This window comes from Limanda limanda, chromosome 11 (genome assembly GCF_963576545.1).
Source record: "Limanda limanda chromosome 11, fLimLim1.1, whole genome shotgun sequence".
In the NCBI taxonomy this organism is placed as follows: Eukaryota; Metazoa; Chordata; class Actinopteri; order Pleuronectiformes; family Pleuronectidae; genus Limanda; species Limanda limanda.
The window spans coordinates 19,993,871-20,008,807 of NC_083646.1; the positions used below are offsets into that span (position 1 = coordinate 19,993,871).

General features: G+C 42.7%; 1 protein-coding gene across 1 annotated transcript; it reads left to right on the top strand.

The window, feature by feature from the left end:
• The first annotated feature begins 7,307 nt into the window (after positions 1 to 7,307).
• On the top strand, positions 7,308 to 10,296 carry LOC133014505 (kelch-like protein 38). The gene is made up of 5 exons (XM_061081770.1): positions 7,308 to 7,384; positions 8,086 to 9,306; positions 9,439 to 9,580; positions 9,682 to 9,787; positions 9,989 to 10,296. Exons 2-5 carry the CDS (start codon positions 8,087 to 8,089, stop codon positions 10,276 to 10,278), a joined length of 1,758 nt encoding a protein of 585 aa, XP_060937753.1. The 5' UTR covers positions 7,308 to 7,384; position 8,086; the 3' UTR covers positions 10,279 to 10,296.
• The last annotated feature ends 4,641 nt before the right edge of the window (positions 10,297 to 14,937 follow it).

The window sequence follows — 14,937 nt, forward strand, 5'->3', positions numbered from 1 at the left end:
TTTTACTAACATTAAGTTTGTCTGTCTTCAATAAATTATCCAGAGCCTCTTCATCACTGTTGTCAAACTTCCAACAAAGACCAATTACTCAGTTTTAACCTCATTACAACGGGTCAGGTCTGAATTTAAATAATACAAATCTTATTTTTTAAATGTTAATCACCTACAATTCATTTGCATGTCACAGCTCCAGAGAAGGGCTGTTATCCTTTTAAAATCACCCTCATGATGCTTTCAGACATGCAGTGAAATCCAACCATTCAGCCATTCTCCTGAAAGTATCCAGAGTTAGTTGCTCTGGATAATTTAGATAATAGAGTTTTTCTTGCCTGCCCCCTTGTAATATGTCCAAGTGAACCCATATGAGAATAGGCAGGAAAAGTCTGAAGAGTTCACAGTGAGCAAGTAATGGTGTCGTTTTCTTTTCTAACACATGAAGGATGCAAAACTGGCAAATGTGACATGAGAGGAGACGGACATTGGTCCACATTCACATACATGATCACTAAACAAAGATGTAGAATCCATACTTTACTGTAGCCTACTTATTATTATAACTCCTACTGTCCCTAAGTGCTGAAAGTATTGTACATTGTAAAAATTTGGGCTTTATTGGTCGTACACCATACAGAGGGCCAAATCACTGTAGGAATCTGATGATTATCATACATCTGGTAACACTGGTACTGAGTTCAGCATGAGAGGATAAAGAAATGTACCCCTGCCTCTCAGAGTGTGTATCATGATGATCTCGTGTCTCGTAAACACAATAAAAAACACTCTCGGAACGTAACCATTCAGTAACAGAGAAAACCTGCAAATAGCACTATACAACAAATCTACATATATGTTTGTTTTCGTATGATATAAGATTTTACTACATAAAGTTATTTAAGTCTTGTATAAGCCGTCTCTTATAATGAAAGGTGTTATAATATTTTCAGTATTTGCCCTCAGTAAACTGGGACATTACATAAGAGTTTAACCAAGGAATCTCGAGTCGTAAACCTCTTATCTGTTGATGCTAAACAACACCATTCAACAATGTTCCCTCTGTACCAAATGCACTTGGAAAATCTTGTTTGGATTTAATAGGCTGAGAGGAATTCAACAGCTATGTAAACATGTTAGTTACGTAAAACATGTTAGTTACATAAACCATATCTCTGTCAACAAGAGGCCTCTTTCCCACAGTGGGGTCAAGGTCAGAGCAAACTCAACATGTTGATGGAGAGGAATAAAAGCAAGGATTATGTTTCTTTTCAGTATAGTTAGATAAATATCAATTATATGGAGGCAACTGTGACTGTTTATCAGCCCTCAGTAATACATTTAGAGGGAAGGAGGACAAAGGCCAGAGTGCAGCTGGGACAAATCTGCAGACGTAGGTTTACTGAAACGGTTCACTGAGCCGACTACAGGAAAAAGATCCGCCTGCTTTTTATTTTAACAAATACTCACTGTGCCGTTATCAGAGTGTTTGGGTTCTGAACTTGAGCCAGCACATTAGCTGTAACAACTCGCAGCCATTCCAGGAAAGAGAAACAAGTGTCCAAAAGCACAAAACAAAACAAAATAGTGCTTTCACTGGAATGTTTGCTTCACATTGTCTCATAATATCTATGTTTGGAAGATTAGCCTCGAAAGAGAAGACAACCAACAGATCTGCTTTGAGAAAACAACACAATCTTACACAAGGTCAGAGCAGTGAACATCACCGAGCGGCTTTATCTGCCACCAAAGCACCTGCCTGTTATAGTGGCCAGTATTTAGAAATGCGAGGGAGGGCAGTGGGGGGGGGGAATGCATGGGCAGTGAGAGAGAAATTAGGGAGTTGGAGAGATGTGCAACAGGTTTCCAGGAAGAGAAAGGGAGGCTTAGAGAAAGGAGGGCTGGACAGGAGTGCAAGGACGATAACGTGGTGAATACAAAGACACAAGATAGATGATATGAGGAGGACGAGGAGGAAGAGGAGGAAGAGGAGGAAGAGCTCAGTAAAGTGAAAGAAACTGAGGACGATCAGCGATGGTAAAGCTAAAACAAAAGCTTGATGTCATTGGGTTTTCTGAGGGTCTAGATCTGTTCCCAATATTACTGAGGCTTGATTCTTTCTTCAGTGGCTGTGACTCGCGTTCCACGTGGCTCCCCCCACTTTCTCTTTCCCCATTTCACGCTACTGTCCTGTCAATAATGACTAAATGCCCTTGAGTTAAGCCCTTAACGATCATTGGTCTGTATCTTTAAAGCGACAAAAATGTACAGAGCGGCATCAGAGTTCATTTGGGGTTGTGTTTGCCCACTTTCATATTCACAGTCCTTTTTGTTCTTTTTTTTTCTCTCTACACCATAGACTGTATAGAGAGGGAGGGGGTATCTCCACCTCCTCCCCCTATTGAGAAATGCTGCCAAAATATTCAGGATACAAACGTTGCCATCTTGCGCCAAAAACATAATTTGGAGGCCGAGTGTGTGCAGTAAACTGATCAAGGGATGGAGCCTCGGTAGAGAGGTCCCCACAATACATGTGCTCGACCAATCAGGAGAGAGTATCAGCTGTCAATGATGACACTATTTTTATATCATCAAATACCTTATAGAAACCATCCTTGAGAAAAATCTACTTGATGTTTACTCTGACTCTATAGTTTGATCCATGTCTCATCTGCTCACGCTGAAGGTGGGGTTAATGAACCTATACTGCAGCCAGCCACCAGTCTGTCTGTCTGTCTGTCTGTCTGTCTGTCTGTCTGTCTGTCTGTCTGTCTGTCTGTCTGTCTGTCTGTCTGTCTGTCTGTCTGTCTGTCTGTCTGTCATCCCGAATGCAGAGGCAGACGAAAGCCGTGGAGGCCTTCAAAGACATTTGAGTAATCTCGCCTCCAGAAAACCTGCCTAAGGGTTTTTTGTCTCCCTCCCATCTCCATGTTTTCCATGTTTATCTACCTGTAGTGCTCCCATCCCTCTCTCTCTCTGTCTCTCTCTCTCTCTCTCTCTCTCTCTCTCTCTCTCTCTCTCTCTCTCTCTCTCTCTCTCTCTCTCTCTCTCTCTCTCTCTCTCTCTCTGTCTCTTCATTGCCTCTGTCTTCCTGCTGTCTTTCATGCTCTCTCTCTCTCTCTCTCTCTCTCTCTCTCTCTACATTTCTCTCTCGCTCCCTTGCTCCCTTCACTCTGTTTCCTCACATGCCCTCTCTTCCTCTGTACCTCAAGTACACCTGGCTGGCTGCTGAGGGCTGACACTTTAAAGACATTGGCTTCAGCCTTTGCCGCCAGTGGAATATCAATCAAGAGTGTACACACACACACACACACACGCACACACACACACACACACACACACACACAAACGCACACACAAACATACACACACACATACTCATCCCTCCCTCCCACACATGTGTCAACATATAGCACACGAGACAGCACACACATGTCCACAAACACCACCTTGCACACACCACCCACTAACCCACGCAGAGCAGCTGAGTCTATCAGAGCAGACATAAAGGCAGGCTGCTCTCTCCAGGTTCCACAGGACTGAAGGACCAGCGCACCAACCAAGAGGAACCTTGGGAGATCTGCAGCCGAGGGCACCATGAGTAAACACAAAGCGTTTCCCACTCCACCTCAGCATTTCTGTTGCTACAAAGCACCATTATTCCTTCCATATAACTTGTCCTGCATGTGTTGGTTACATCAGAAGAATTTTAAGCAGCTAGCCGTAAGCCCTTTTAGACCTCATCCCTGCTTGTACATGTGTGTATGTACAGAACGGCACATTCACACACTTCCCTTCCCACCACACCCCACCCTCTCTCTGTGTGTCTCTGTGGGCTGCTCCTCCAACCACCCTCCCTGCCCTGTGCTCTTTGTTCATTCACGCATGCATGTCTCTCCATCAAAGCTAGATTACCGCTCTCAGCGTTGCCCGGCGTGGATCTCTCTGCGCCTGGGAGTAATGCCCCGTGGCAAACTCACTCGAGAGATTTTCACATGATTGGCACTGTCCGATTCGATTGTTTGGGTAAATGGCCTTTTGAAACTTCACTCCATAAGTACATGTTTGCAGCGGTGGAAAGCAGTTGGCAGATATCTGGGGGATTAATAGCTTCATTTTCTTTCTTTGTGTCGTGCCGGGCCTAAAAATAGCTAAGAAAATAGGAAGACAAATCCCATCACAGCAGTTTAGGCTCTTCTTATGTTTACTCACTGACTGTGAGTTTAGCCCTGATAGCTTCGTGGGAGTCACAAGGGACGGAGATGGAGTTTTACCATTCTGAAATGTGCATAACGTTGGCCTGACACCTAGTGGATACAAAAAAGTTGGTCGGAAATTACAAAAGAATGAATTTCTCTTCTCCCGGAAGAAGCTGAGAGTTCAAGCCTATGTCTGAATAGCAATTGGGATGTAAATTTTCAGTTAAATTGATCCTAGTCAGACAGGAAATCTTGAGGCCTGTTCCAGTAGATAGCATTCAATGATCCTCAGTCATTGTTGTCGGCTGTGGCTCAGATGGTAGAGCGGGAGGGGTCCAATCCCAGTCTCCTCCATTCCCCATGCTAAAGTGTCCTTTGTAGACTGGATTCTGAACCCCAAATTACCCACTGTGAGTGTGTGATGTCTGATAGATAAAGTGCTGCACATAGATGCACTGTATGAATGTGTGTGTGAATGGGTGAATGGCTAAACTGCACTGTAAAGCCCTTTGAGAGCTCATCAACACTGTATCACCTCAATACAAAAAACAACAAGTCCCTCCTTAGCTTTTTTTCACTCTTCAGTTTCAGCAAATCCTGTATTTGTGACTCATTCAACTGTAGCATCAGTGCCATCAACAAAGAAAAATCCTTCATACCAAGTGTGAGTTTTATCACAGAACTCCAAGAAATTGATTTTGGGAAGAAACTTACAATGGAGGAAGAGAAACAAGTGTCATACTTAGTAAAACATTTAACACGATTGGTTTTCATATGGTTTTGGAACATGGTGAAGCTCTGGTCAGCACCATGGTTTTTAAAGACATGCTTAGAATCCACAAAACCTTTTTTATTAGTAGAAGAAGACAGACAATATTTGATACAGAGTTGTACAGATTGAAAATATGGCTTGCAACCAATACAAATGAGTGTTCCCCTGTCCCTTGTTTTTACCCAATGGTCTCTAAATTAAAAGGTATGTGGAATCATCCGTGTGTGTGCGTGTGCGTGTGTGTGTGTTTGTGTGTGTGTGGTTGATGAGATATAGAAAAGTCCAAGAAGTCAGGTACAAAACAGAAAATACACAATTTGAACTCCCTGCAGATGTTGGCGCAGTGAGTTGACCAAGGAGAGTTGATTGACCTCCACACACACCCACACACGCACACACAGCCCCACACACACACACACACACACACACACACACACCCACACACACACAGTCCTAATCAGTGAGATCCAAATCCCCTAGGTATGGGCTCTGTTAGACCGTGTGCTGGTGAGAAGATAATCATTTAGAGATATGGAGACACAGCGGTGGGTGGTGGATGACTACAGTTATGCTGCTGCATGAAAATGCTCTGTTGCAAACCGCATGTCGAAGCCGTAACTTTTAATACATTGCTGCCTCAGGGCTGACATTAATGAGTCGTTTTTGTCAAGGTGAAGTACTGGAGATAACACACAATGTGCTAAACTTTAAAAGATGCAATCACAGCTTTAAATATTTGAGCAGGGGTTATAAAATGACGCTGCCATCTTCTTGGGCGACGGAGATGACTTTTCTCCCCTTGTCGATACAGATTAATGACAAAATTTGAATGTCAGTACCATGCAGAAAGGACATATCTTCAGTATCGACATTTTGTTGTATGATGCAGTCAGCCTTCTTCTGCAAGTAAAGATAGCAACTTTTTATATTAGATATACTGGCCTGTTTAATTAATATTTAGCTTTGACCAAACTCCAAAAATGTATTTTGGCATAAAAAATGTCACTTATTTCTCATAATAACCAAAGTGAGTTTGTACTGATTCAACCACTAGATGGTGCTGCTCTGTTACACGCTGCTTATTATTTGAACATGTGGTGTCACACATGTGAATAATGTGACCCTCAGTTTATATTGTCACACTTACATTTCTGCCTTGACGTACAGCAGTCTGTGTTTGCATGTCTTTTTACAATATCAGCCACTTCTACGCTCATGTCTTCTTCAGTGTAGCCCTCAAACAACAGTATGATACGTAAACACGAGTAGTTTATGGTCTAATCTGCTGATTTTGTTGTGCAACACACATTGAATTGCACTCTAGTGGTCACGGTAGCTCAAGGAGCTATTTGAGTCTGATTCACAGAGCTCTGTAAACAAGCCTGAGTACAAGAAAAACATGTCATATCGCTTTCTGTTACGTCTGCGAATGCATTCAAGTTTTTTTGTTTTTTACGTACCCACATTTAAGAAAAAGCCTCACAAGCTTTGATGCTGCTCCAGCTTTAAGGAAAACAAACATTTTGCCACTTTGTGGGATGTACTCAGTGAAAGCTGGTGCTACATAAGCTTTATCTGCCTCACAAAACAAGGATTGGTAATGCAAGCATCTGTTGGGGATGTACACTAAAACTGAGGTATTTCTTTATGCTTAAAGGATGAGCACCATGTACAAAAGAAACAAAACAATGTAGAGGAGAAAAGGCTTCTTATTTTTTTCTCATAGCCCGAGCCTCTTGGTAAATAGGAAACTAGTTTAGTGAACTTCTGCCTTGTTTGCAATATTAATAGTTGTGGTCACTATGTTTTAAATGTGGTTTCTCTATATCCTTGTACGTGGACGGCTTCATATCCGTGTTTGTTTTGCTTCCTCAGTAACCTGATCTTGTTTTTGTAGTCCTCTGTCCCAGTTAGCCGAGAGACCGCAGCCAACAAAGTGAGTGTTATCAAGTATCAGAACCCTTTTCACTGCAGCAATCATGTGCCAGACACGGATAGAGATGATGGAGTGAGCAGGAATGCAAGCTTTGAAGAAAAAAGGAGAGGGAAAACTAAACAGTTAGAATATAATAACAGAGGAAGCATGGGAAAATAGATGGAGCTCGAGTGATGGAGCCAGACAGATACTGAGAAAGCCCTCCGTCATGTCACATGCGAGTGCAACGGCGTTGCCAAAGCTCTATTTTTAGGGGGAGGAATGTACACAGAGGCCTTGTGGAAAGAGGACATAACAACAAACAGTACGCAACACGCTCCTACAAAGAGACGGCCCCCCTGAGGAACATACAGCCACACAGCATCAGCACGAGAGAAAAGAGGAAGAAAGAACAGGAAAATGTCGACCCGCATCTTCTGCTGAGATCTTGCTTTGAATACAGAGTGAGGCCCCAGAACACACAGACAGAGAAGAGAGGAGGAACAGGTAAGACATTTATTCTGGTGAGGCTTCATGAACTAATGAGAAAGTTGTTGTATTCCGATGTTGGCATGACTTTGAAACATATGGCAAATACGTTTTTTATCCTTTTGTTACATGCTTAGGTCAGCTGAAGTCGATATTTGATGTTGATAATTGTGCATATTTGTCTCTCATATCTACTGCTGCAGTCCCTTTCATCAAGGTTGGATTCTAAATTAAAATCATAATGAGCTTTTTGAGGCTCCACGTAAAACATTGCCAAACAACAGAAGTACCTCTGCTCCCATGACGATGACACTTGTGTATCCGGAGTAGTTGTGCAGGGGTTGGTGCAGTTATCTGCTGAGACACAGTCTCCAAAATAATTTGGCAGCTTTATTGTCGGCCCTGTGCAGACATGTTTGAGTGCAGCACTTCTGAATGGGCTTGTGTGCCAAAAGGTAATGATAGAGTTGATGTTACCGTTATGAGATGAAGGTTGAAGATTACTTAAACACATGCTAACCTAGATATTTTAAAAGTTTACTACAAATATTTTCAGGCCAAATCTGTAATTTCAGACACAAGGCCTTACTGAATTTAATACCGCTTGACTTGTCTAAATATACCAGAGAGTAACCCTCTAATCCAAGTGAATCATTCACAAAACAACAACGACTGAATAGCAGCTGGTTTGACAATAACAGGGTGACCTCTCTCCTCAGCATGGACCGACCGGCAATGGAAGTCTTCCACTACAAAGACAAAGAGCAGTGCTCCAACCTGCTCCTGCAGCTCAACAGACTGAGGCAGGACAGAATCCTGACAGACGTGTTGCTGTGCTCAGAAAACACGGAGATCCCGTGCCACCGTAACGTCCTGGTCTCCAGCAGCCCCTACTTCAGAGCCATGTTCTGCCACAACTTCAAAGAGAGGCAGCAGACCAAAATCCACTTAAAGGGGATCGCCTCGACCATCCTCAGTAGTGTCATTGACTATGTTTACACCGGACTCATTACCATCAGCATGGATAATGTGCTGCCTCTGATGCAGGCAGCATCCATGTTGCAATACGGCCGCATCTTTGAGGCCTGTTCCAGTTTCCTTCAGGAGCAGCTGAGCCCAGAAAACTGTTTGAGCATGGTGAGACTCTCTGAGATCCTGAATTGCAACACTTTGAGAGCGAAGGCCAAGGAGATGGCGATGAAGAGCTTCTCCGACGTGTCAGTGTCTGAGGATCTGTGTGAGCTCTCCTTACCAGAGCTCATGGGTTACCTGGAGGACGACAGCCTTTGTGCGGAGGAGGAGCAGGTCTTCGAGACACTTGTTGCCTGGATCCACCATGATCCTTACTCTAGAAGAGGAGCCATTAGTGACCTTTTCAAGAAAGTTCGCCTACGACACATCCACCCCACATACCTCTTCCAGTTCATTGCCAGTGACCCTCTGATCCAGTCCTCCACCCTCTGCACGGAGCTCATCGAATCTGTCCGACGACTGATGTTTGCCGTCAACACAAAATGCATCGCAGAGACAGAGGTGAACTTCAAACCTCTTTGGGTGGCACCAAGGCGCTACACCTCCAGTGACATGCTGGTGGTTGTAGGAGGGAGAAAGAACAACGTGCAGACGTCGAGGGAGGCCCTGGTCTTCGATGAGGAGACCCAGAAGTGGAAGTGCCTCACCAAGCTGCCCATTCGCCTCTATAAGGCCTCGTATGTTGCCCTCCACAGCGTCATGTACGTGATCGGAGGCCTGACCACAAACACAAAGTACGGCCAGGTCAGCCCGACGGTCTACACACTCTCCCTCAAGACCAACCAGTGGCGAACCGCAGAGCCCATGCTGGAGCCACGCTTTGCCCACCGGAGTGTCTCTTATCTGCACTTCATCTTCGTCCTGGGGGGTCTTGGGCCTGACAGGCGGGTGACAGACAGCGTGGAGAGGTGAGATGAACCATAATTATCCTAAATCAGGAAAATATGTTGATAGTAGTCTTGACTGTGTGTAACAACATATGCTGTATAATGTGGTTATAAAATTACATAGATTATAACACATCTCAAATTTACCATCAGGTACAACAGTATGTTCAACCAATGGGAGACTGTGGCACCCATGCCTGAGGCTGTGCTGCACCCAGCAGTGGCTGCTACCAACCAGAGGATCTACATGTTTGGAGGAGAGGACGCCATGCAGAGCCCGGTCAGAATAATACAAGTAAGACTTTATGATCTCCACTTAATCACCCTTCACCGATTCATCCATCTATTCAGACTCATTCATTCATTGCCTCCATTTCCCCCACTCCCTTTCTGAAGGTGTATCACATTGCCAGGAACATGTGGTCCAAGATGGAGAACAGGACGGTGAAGAATGTGTCTGCTCCAGCTGTCCTTATGGACGATAAGATCTACATCATTGGAGGTAGTTACACTGATTGAGACGTAAAACCTTGAGGCACAACATGGAATCAATTCGGCGAATAAATGCAGAAACAAATGTATGAAATGAATCGTGTTGCGTTTGCTGCTGCTCAGCATTATCGATTGTTGCCCCAGGTGAATCAGGTTTTAGAAGAGCCTCATGTGTTGCCCCTCTCATGTCGAATTATCCCCCCTGTCACAGGATACACCAGGAGGATGATTGCATACGATACCAAGGCCAACCGGTTCATCAAGTGTGCCAACCTGAAGGAGAGGAGGATGCACCACTCTGCAACCGTGCTCAATAACAGACTCTACGTCACAGGTGGACGCTACATCAACGGCCATGACATCATCGAGGACTCGGACAACGTCGAGTGCTACGAGCCGAAGACAGACACTTGGACACCGAAGGGGACTCTGCCGTATAAAGTGTTTGACCACGGCTCCCTGACTCTGACAAGTGTCTCACAGACATGGGCAAAATCCTAGCTGCTGTTTGATATTTACTTTGAGACCTAATTCTAATTTCAATTATATGAATTTGAAAAAAAATCCAATTCATAGAAATGTGATATGTTTTATACATAAAGTAAATGTACTTCATATTTTTTTAACATTCATATATATGACATATTGTTTTTATAAACTGTCTGAAATTTTTGTAGCTGAAAATGTATTTCTCTATGTTTTGATTGAATATCTAAACCAATTATCCTGCACAGCCTCATAACCTGACTGACTTCATCAAGAGGGAACAAGCTATTCTCAGTCTGCTCTGAATCCAAATCCTGAGATATCACTTGACACATGTTCAATTCTGTGTGGGCAGTTTGGTGTGAGTCAAAGCTCTGCTCAGCTGTTTGGTTTGAACCTGCTGACTTTGGATCACTGTCTGTTTCTTCTGTGTAAAATATTGATTTTAAAATGTATAATTTATTGCAAGAACAGCCACATATTTCATTCACTGGTGAAATAGGCAAAGGGTAAATAAAGGCTTTAGGCATTAAGACAACTATTTTGGATGTTCTTAGTTTGTGCAGTTTTCCCATTGATTTGGACCAATAGAGGTCATATGAACAATTTTCTGTATCTTTACTGTTTATTGAAATACTAAGTAACTTTGGTAATGAACCTGTGGCTGGATGAATAGCCTCAAGTTCAGTTTTTAACAAGTGAGTTTTCTTTTCTTATATTTTCTATTGTTTTGTACTGTTTTTTTCTGAAAATAAAATCTCGCTCTTTACATGAGGCCTCTCTCCATCACTCTCTGTCTGGACTGTACGTCCTAACGGATCATCTGACTGTGAATGCCATCTGAGCAGCACATGTGTTCTGCACGTCTCATCATGTGTCTGTTTGAACCCACTCGCACTTTTGTCCTTCGCATGCCCAGGCAGGTTCCTGGCAACAACACACACGAGACCACAGAAGATAATTTAGAAAAGATTAGAAGCCCTAAATTTGATCCTGCAGGAACATTTTTGAAATGATTTTGGTCTGCCTGTTGCAGGTGAAATTAAAGCCAGTGCTGCCCTGAGAGCTCTCTACGTGTTAACCTGAATATTTATGGTTCTGCTCAGACAGAGAGGACGTGGAAATACAAAGGAGATTGATGGACAGAGTCTGTAAGGACACCCAATCAGATATAGTTGCGGTTCTAGTGAGCAGGACAGGATATCACTAGTGATTTATTATCTCTGCCAAAGAGTTTATGTTTTTGCTTTGTTTTTTTTTCTATTTCTTAGCAGGATTAAAAATTACTGGATAGATTACAACGCAACTTTGTGAAAGGATGTGGTGTGGGTCAAGAAAAGGCACCATTACATTTTAGTGTGGATCCGTATCAAGGGACACATCCAGGATTTTTTTTTCACTTTCTTTATAAAAACATTTTCCTGATAATGTCGGGGAATAATTCATGGGTTTTGAGGACTGATATTTATTAGTGTATGCAATTTACACCAGATCCAAATAAACATATGTATCTAGTGAATTTAGATGTGTTTTCATAAGGGGACTATTGGACCTAACTGCAGTTAGTAGATTGTATAATAGTGTTCTTCGGAGCTCAAAGAGGACTTTTGGGATTGCTTAAAAGATGACACACAATGTTGATAAGAATAGATGCTGATCTCTGTAAACTATTACGTAACCTCTTTTGAAATGGTGCCTTAAAGTAAATAGCTTAACTGATTAGAAAGCAACATCAGCGGTTTCATGTGGGGTAAACATAATGTACCAAGGAGTTCTTACCCAGGAGTCTATATGTGCTTTTCTTTGAAACCAGAAATCACCAGGTCAGATGCTTCAGTCACCCGCTGCCAGCGAATGGAGACCAGGAGACAGTGGGTGGAGTATGAGAGGAAAAGGTTGGAGGGGGTCTGGAAAAACTATAGTGTTTAGAGGATCTGATGTTATTTTGAGAAACAAACAAGAGGGCAAATGTTGCACCAGAGGCATGTGGCCCAGTGGGTTGCTGTGCAAGCTAGCAGATGTGAGTGAGGACGAGAGAGAGAGAGAGGGGGAGAGAGAGCAAGAGAGAGAGAGAGAGAGAGAGAGAGAGAGAGAGAGAGAGAGAGAGAGAGAGAGAGAGAGAGAGAGAACGAGAGCGAACGAGAGAGACTGATGAGCAGTGTTTCACAACAGAGAACCTGAGAGAGTAATGAAACTCAGTAGAAACAGCAACAGGTGTGTGTGTCTGTGTGTAAGTGTGAGAACATGTGCGTGTGTGTGTGTTTGTCATGAGGGGTTTTTGGAGGGTGAGTTGGACTGACCAGCTGTCACGTCCACTCACATCACAACAAAAACAAGGATGATCGACTAAGAAGAAAGGCAGAGACAGATTATTCACTACCTTTTAACTGAATTGATGCATTATACTTCCAAATGTCTCCTAAAAATATTGACATACATATGAGAGAGATTTATTCTTAAAAAATATAGATATATACATATAGAGTAGAATAAATAGAGATACATTGTACTTTATATCATTCCCATTGGGACAAGAGAGACTACACTGCTACATAGTAGTGATTTGAGCTAAATGCTAAAGCTAACATGCTCATAATGGCAATGCTAACATGCTGATGTGCAGCAGATATAAGGTGAACTATTTCAGTGTATCACTGAAATCATTGGAACACATCTGCTTGGGAACATGAATAACTTCACAGAATTTACAGCATTCCATTAAATAGATATTAAATAGATATTTTGACTGACACATAAACATTAACGTGCTGGTAGTGCTAGGTAGTCAGAGAATCGCTTACATCAATAGGAGTTTATAGGGATTATGAACGTTAAATACATGCAATTTACACGACTAAAAACTGTGACTTTTTCCTTTTATGTGAGTGATGGAGCTATGTAAACCATTCTATGTCTGTAAAAGTTGGACCAAGTCACAGAGCAGATGGTTTGTGATTCACAGAATTAACTCAGCCTTACCCCTATGAGCCATAGGTCATATCTTCCTTCTGAAACCGTCTGACCAACTGACCAAACACTTGCAGGGACTTTCCAAGTAATCTTGGAGTTTGGCCTGCTCTCAAAATAGATTCAGTTAGACATTAAGGACTCACAGCACAACACACATCACTGTATAGGCCAACCTGCTGCTCACATAATAATACATTTCAGACTTCAGGTTCCCCTTTTTATACACACAACATGAGGTTCATACGCGTGGGAAACTTTTTCAGTCTGGGCCACTTCTGCATTGGCAGCGATTGTAAATCATGATCAATATACCCAAGATTACATTTTGTGATGTCTCGTGTTATGTCTTCTTGACGGATTAGAACATGCAGGATGTCTGCAGAGCTGTCTGACCTTTTTTATATATAGGGGTGCTATATGAAAACCTCAGACCTAAAGCCACACACATGCACCTGTTGCAAAACCTTCAGCAACACAAGAGCTGTAATGAACATTACTTTTACTCGTTAATGAAAACCGAGACTGACACAACACGTTTTCTGCGTGAGAACAATATACTTACTCATTCTGGGTAAATGTCACAAAAAGGGAAAGTGTATGAATTGAGGAACAGAGGAAAAGGCATCAGTAGAGCCTTTGTCAACAATCTGCTATTTTTGAGGTAGTTTGTAGCCTCTGGTGATGAGTGTGCTTCAGGAAAACCACATCGACCACATCAGCAGCCCTGATCATGCTTCTCTCACAGGATGTGAAGAACGAGATGAGCTTACACAAGTGCACACTCGTTTCACACCATGTTCCTGCTGTTGACATGTTCTGCCCTTTGTATAGGGTGTCAGGAATTATGAAGACCCTGACCCACCCACCCCACCCCCCCTTTTTGCCTCACTTAGCAAACACTCAGTTACTCACATGGATGCAGACACACAATCATGCGTACTTGCTGCAGTGGCATTTTACTGGCAACAAATACACAAACAAAGCGATTGTCACGCTGCAGGATTTCAAGGAAGTGAACTTCAGTCCTTTGCACATCAGTGATCAGGTTTGTTTTTGCGTGATAACAGCACTTCCTCATTGATCTATAGTTGTCATTCTTATTGTATGCTAATGACAAAACAAATACACAACTCCTTCTGACCCTGCACAACACCAACATCGACGTTACTTTTTCAACAAGCTTCCTGTGTTTGAGAGCACAGTGTTAACTGGCATGAGGAAGGCTATTTAAGACTAAAACAAGCAGATATAGATATCTGAACTCTTTATCTAAAAGCCTCACAGGACGAGTGAGTAAATATGTCATGTGTTTAAAGAAGCTGATAAGAGGTGACCCAGTGCCCTGGACAGACTCAGTTACACATTATCTTTTAAAAGACAGGGCCCAAAACAAACACAGTACCCTCAACAATTCTCCACAGATCAGTGGATACTGTTTTGGGAAAACTGAAATACAACTGAGCACTGACGCCCCCACCCATCTCAGTCACACTCATTCTTATTCCCACACAAAGGAATCCAAAGGACAACTTCGGCTATTTATAATACAAGGACTGAGAATCGGGGGGACAGTTTTTTCTATCTTTATATTTACAAACACAAAGACAGTACTGAGAAGCTTGAAGAAAGAACCTCCTGAACAGTAATTACATCCGTTCATTAGCCATTCAAAACTGCAGAGAGATACACTCGTTTTTAAAAAGA

Bases quoted from the DNA above. Each gene is read 5' to 3' on its own strand.
- LOC133014505 (XM_061081770.1), top strand. From the start codon at position 8,087: ATGGACCGACCGGCAATGGAAGTCTTCCACTACAAAGACAAAGAGCAG. The intron at 9,307-9,438 runs GTGAGATGAACC...ATTTACCATCAG, and splicing joins GTGACAGACAGCGTGGAGAG to GTACAACAGTATGTTCAACC. The intron at 9,788-9,988 runs GTAGTTACACTG...CCCCTGTCACAG, and splicing joins TAAGATCTACATCATTGGAG to GATACACCAGGAGGATGATT.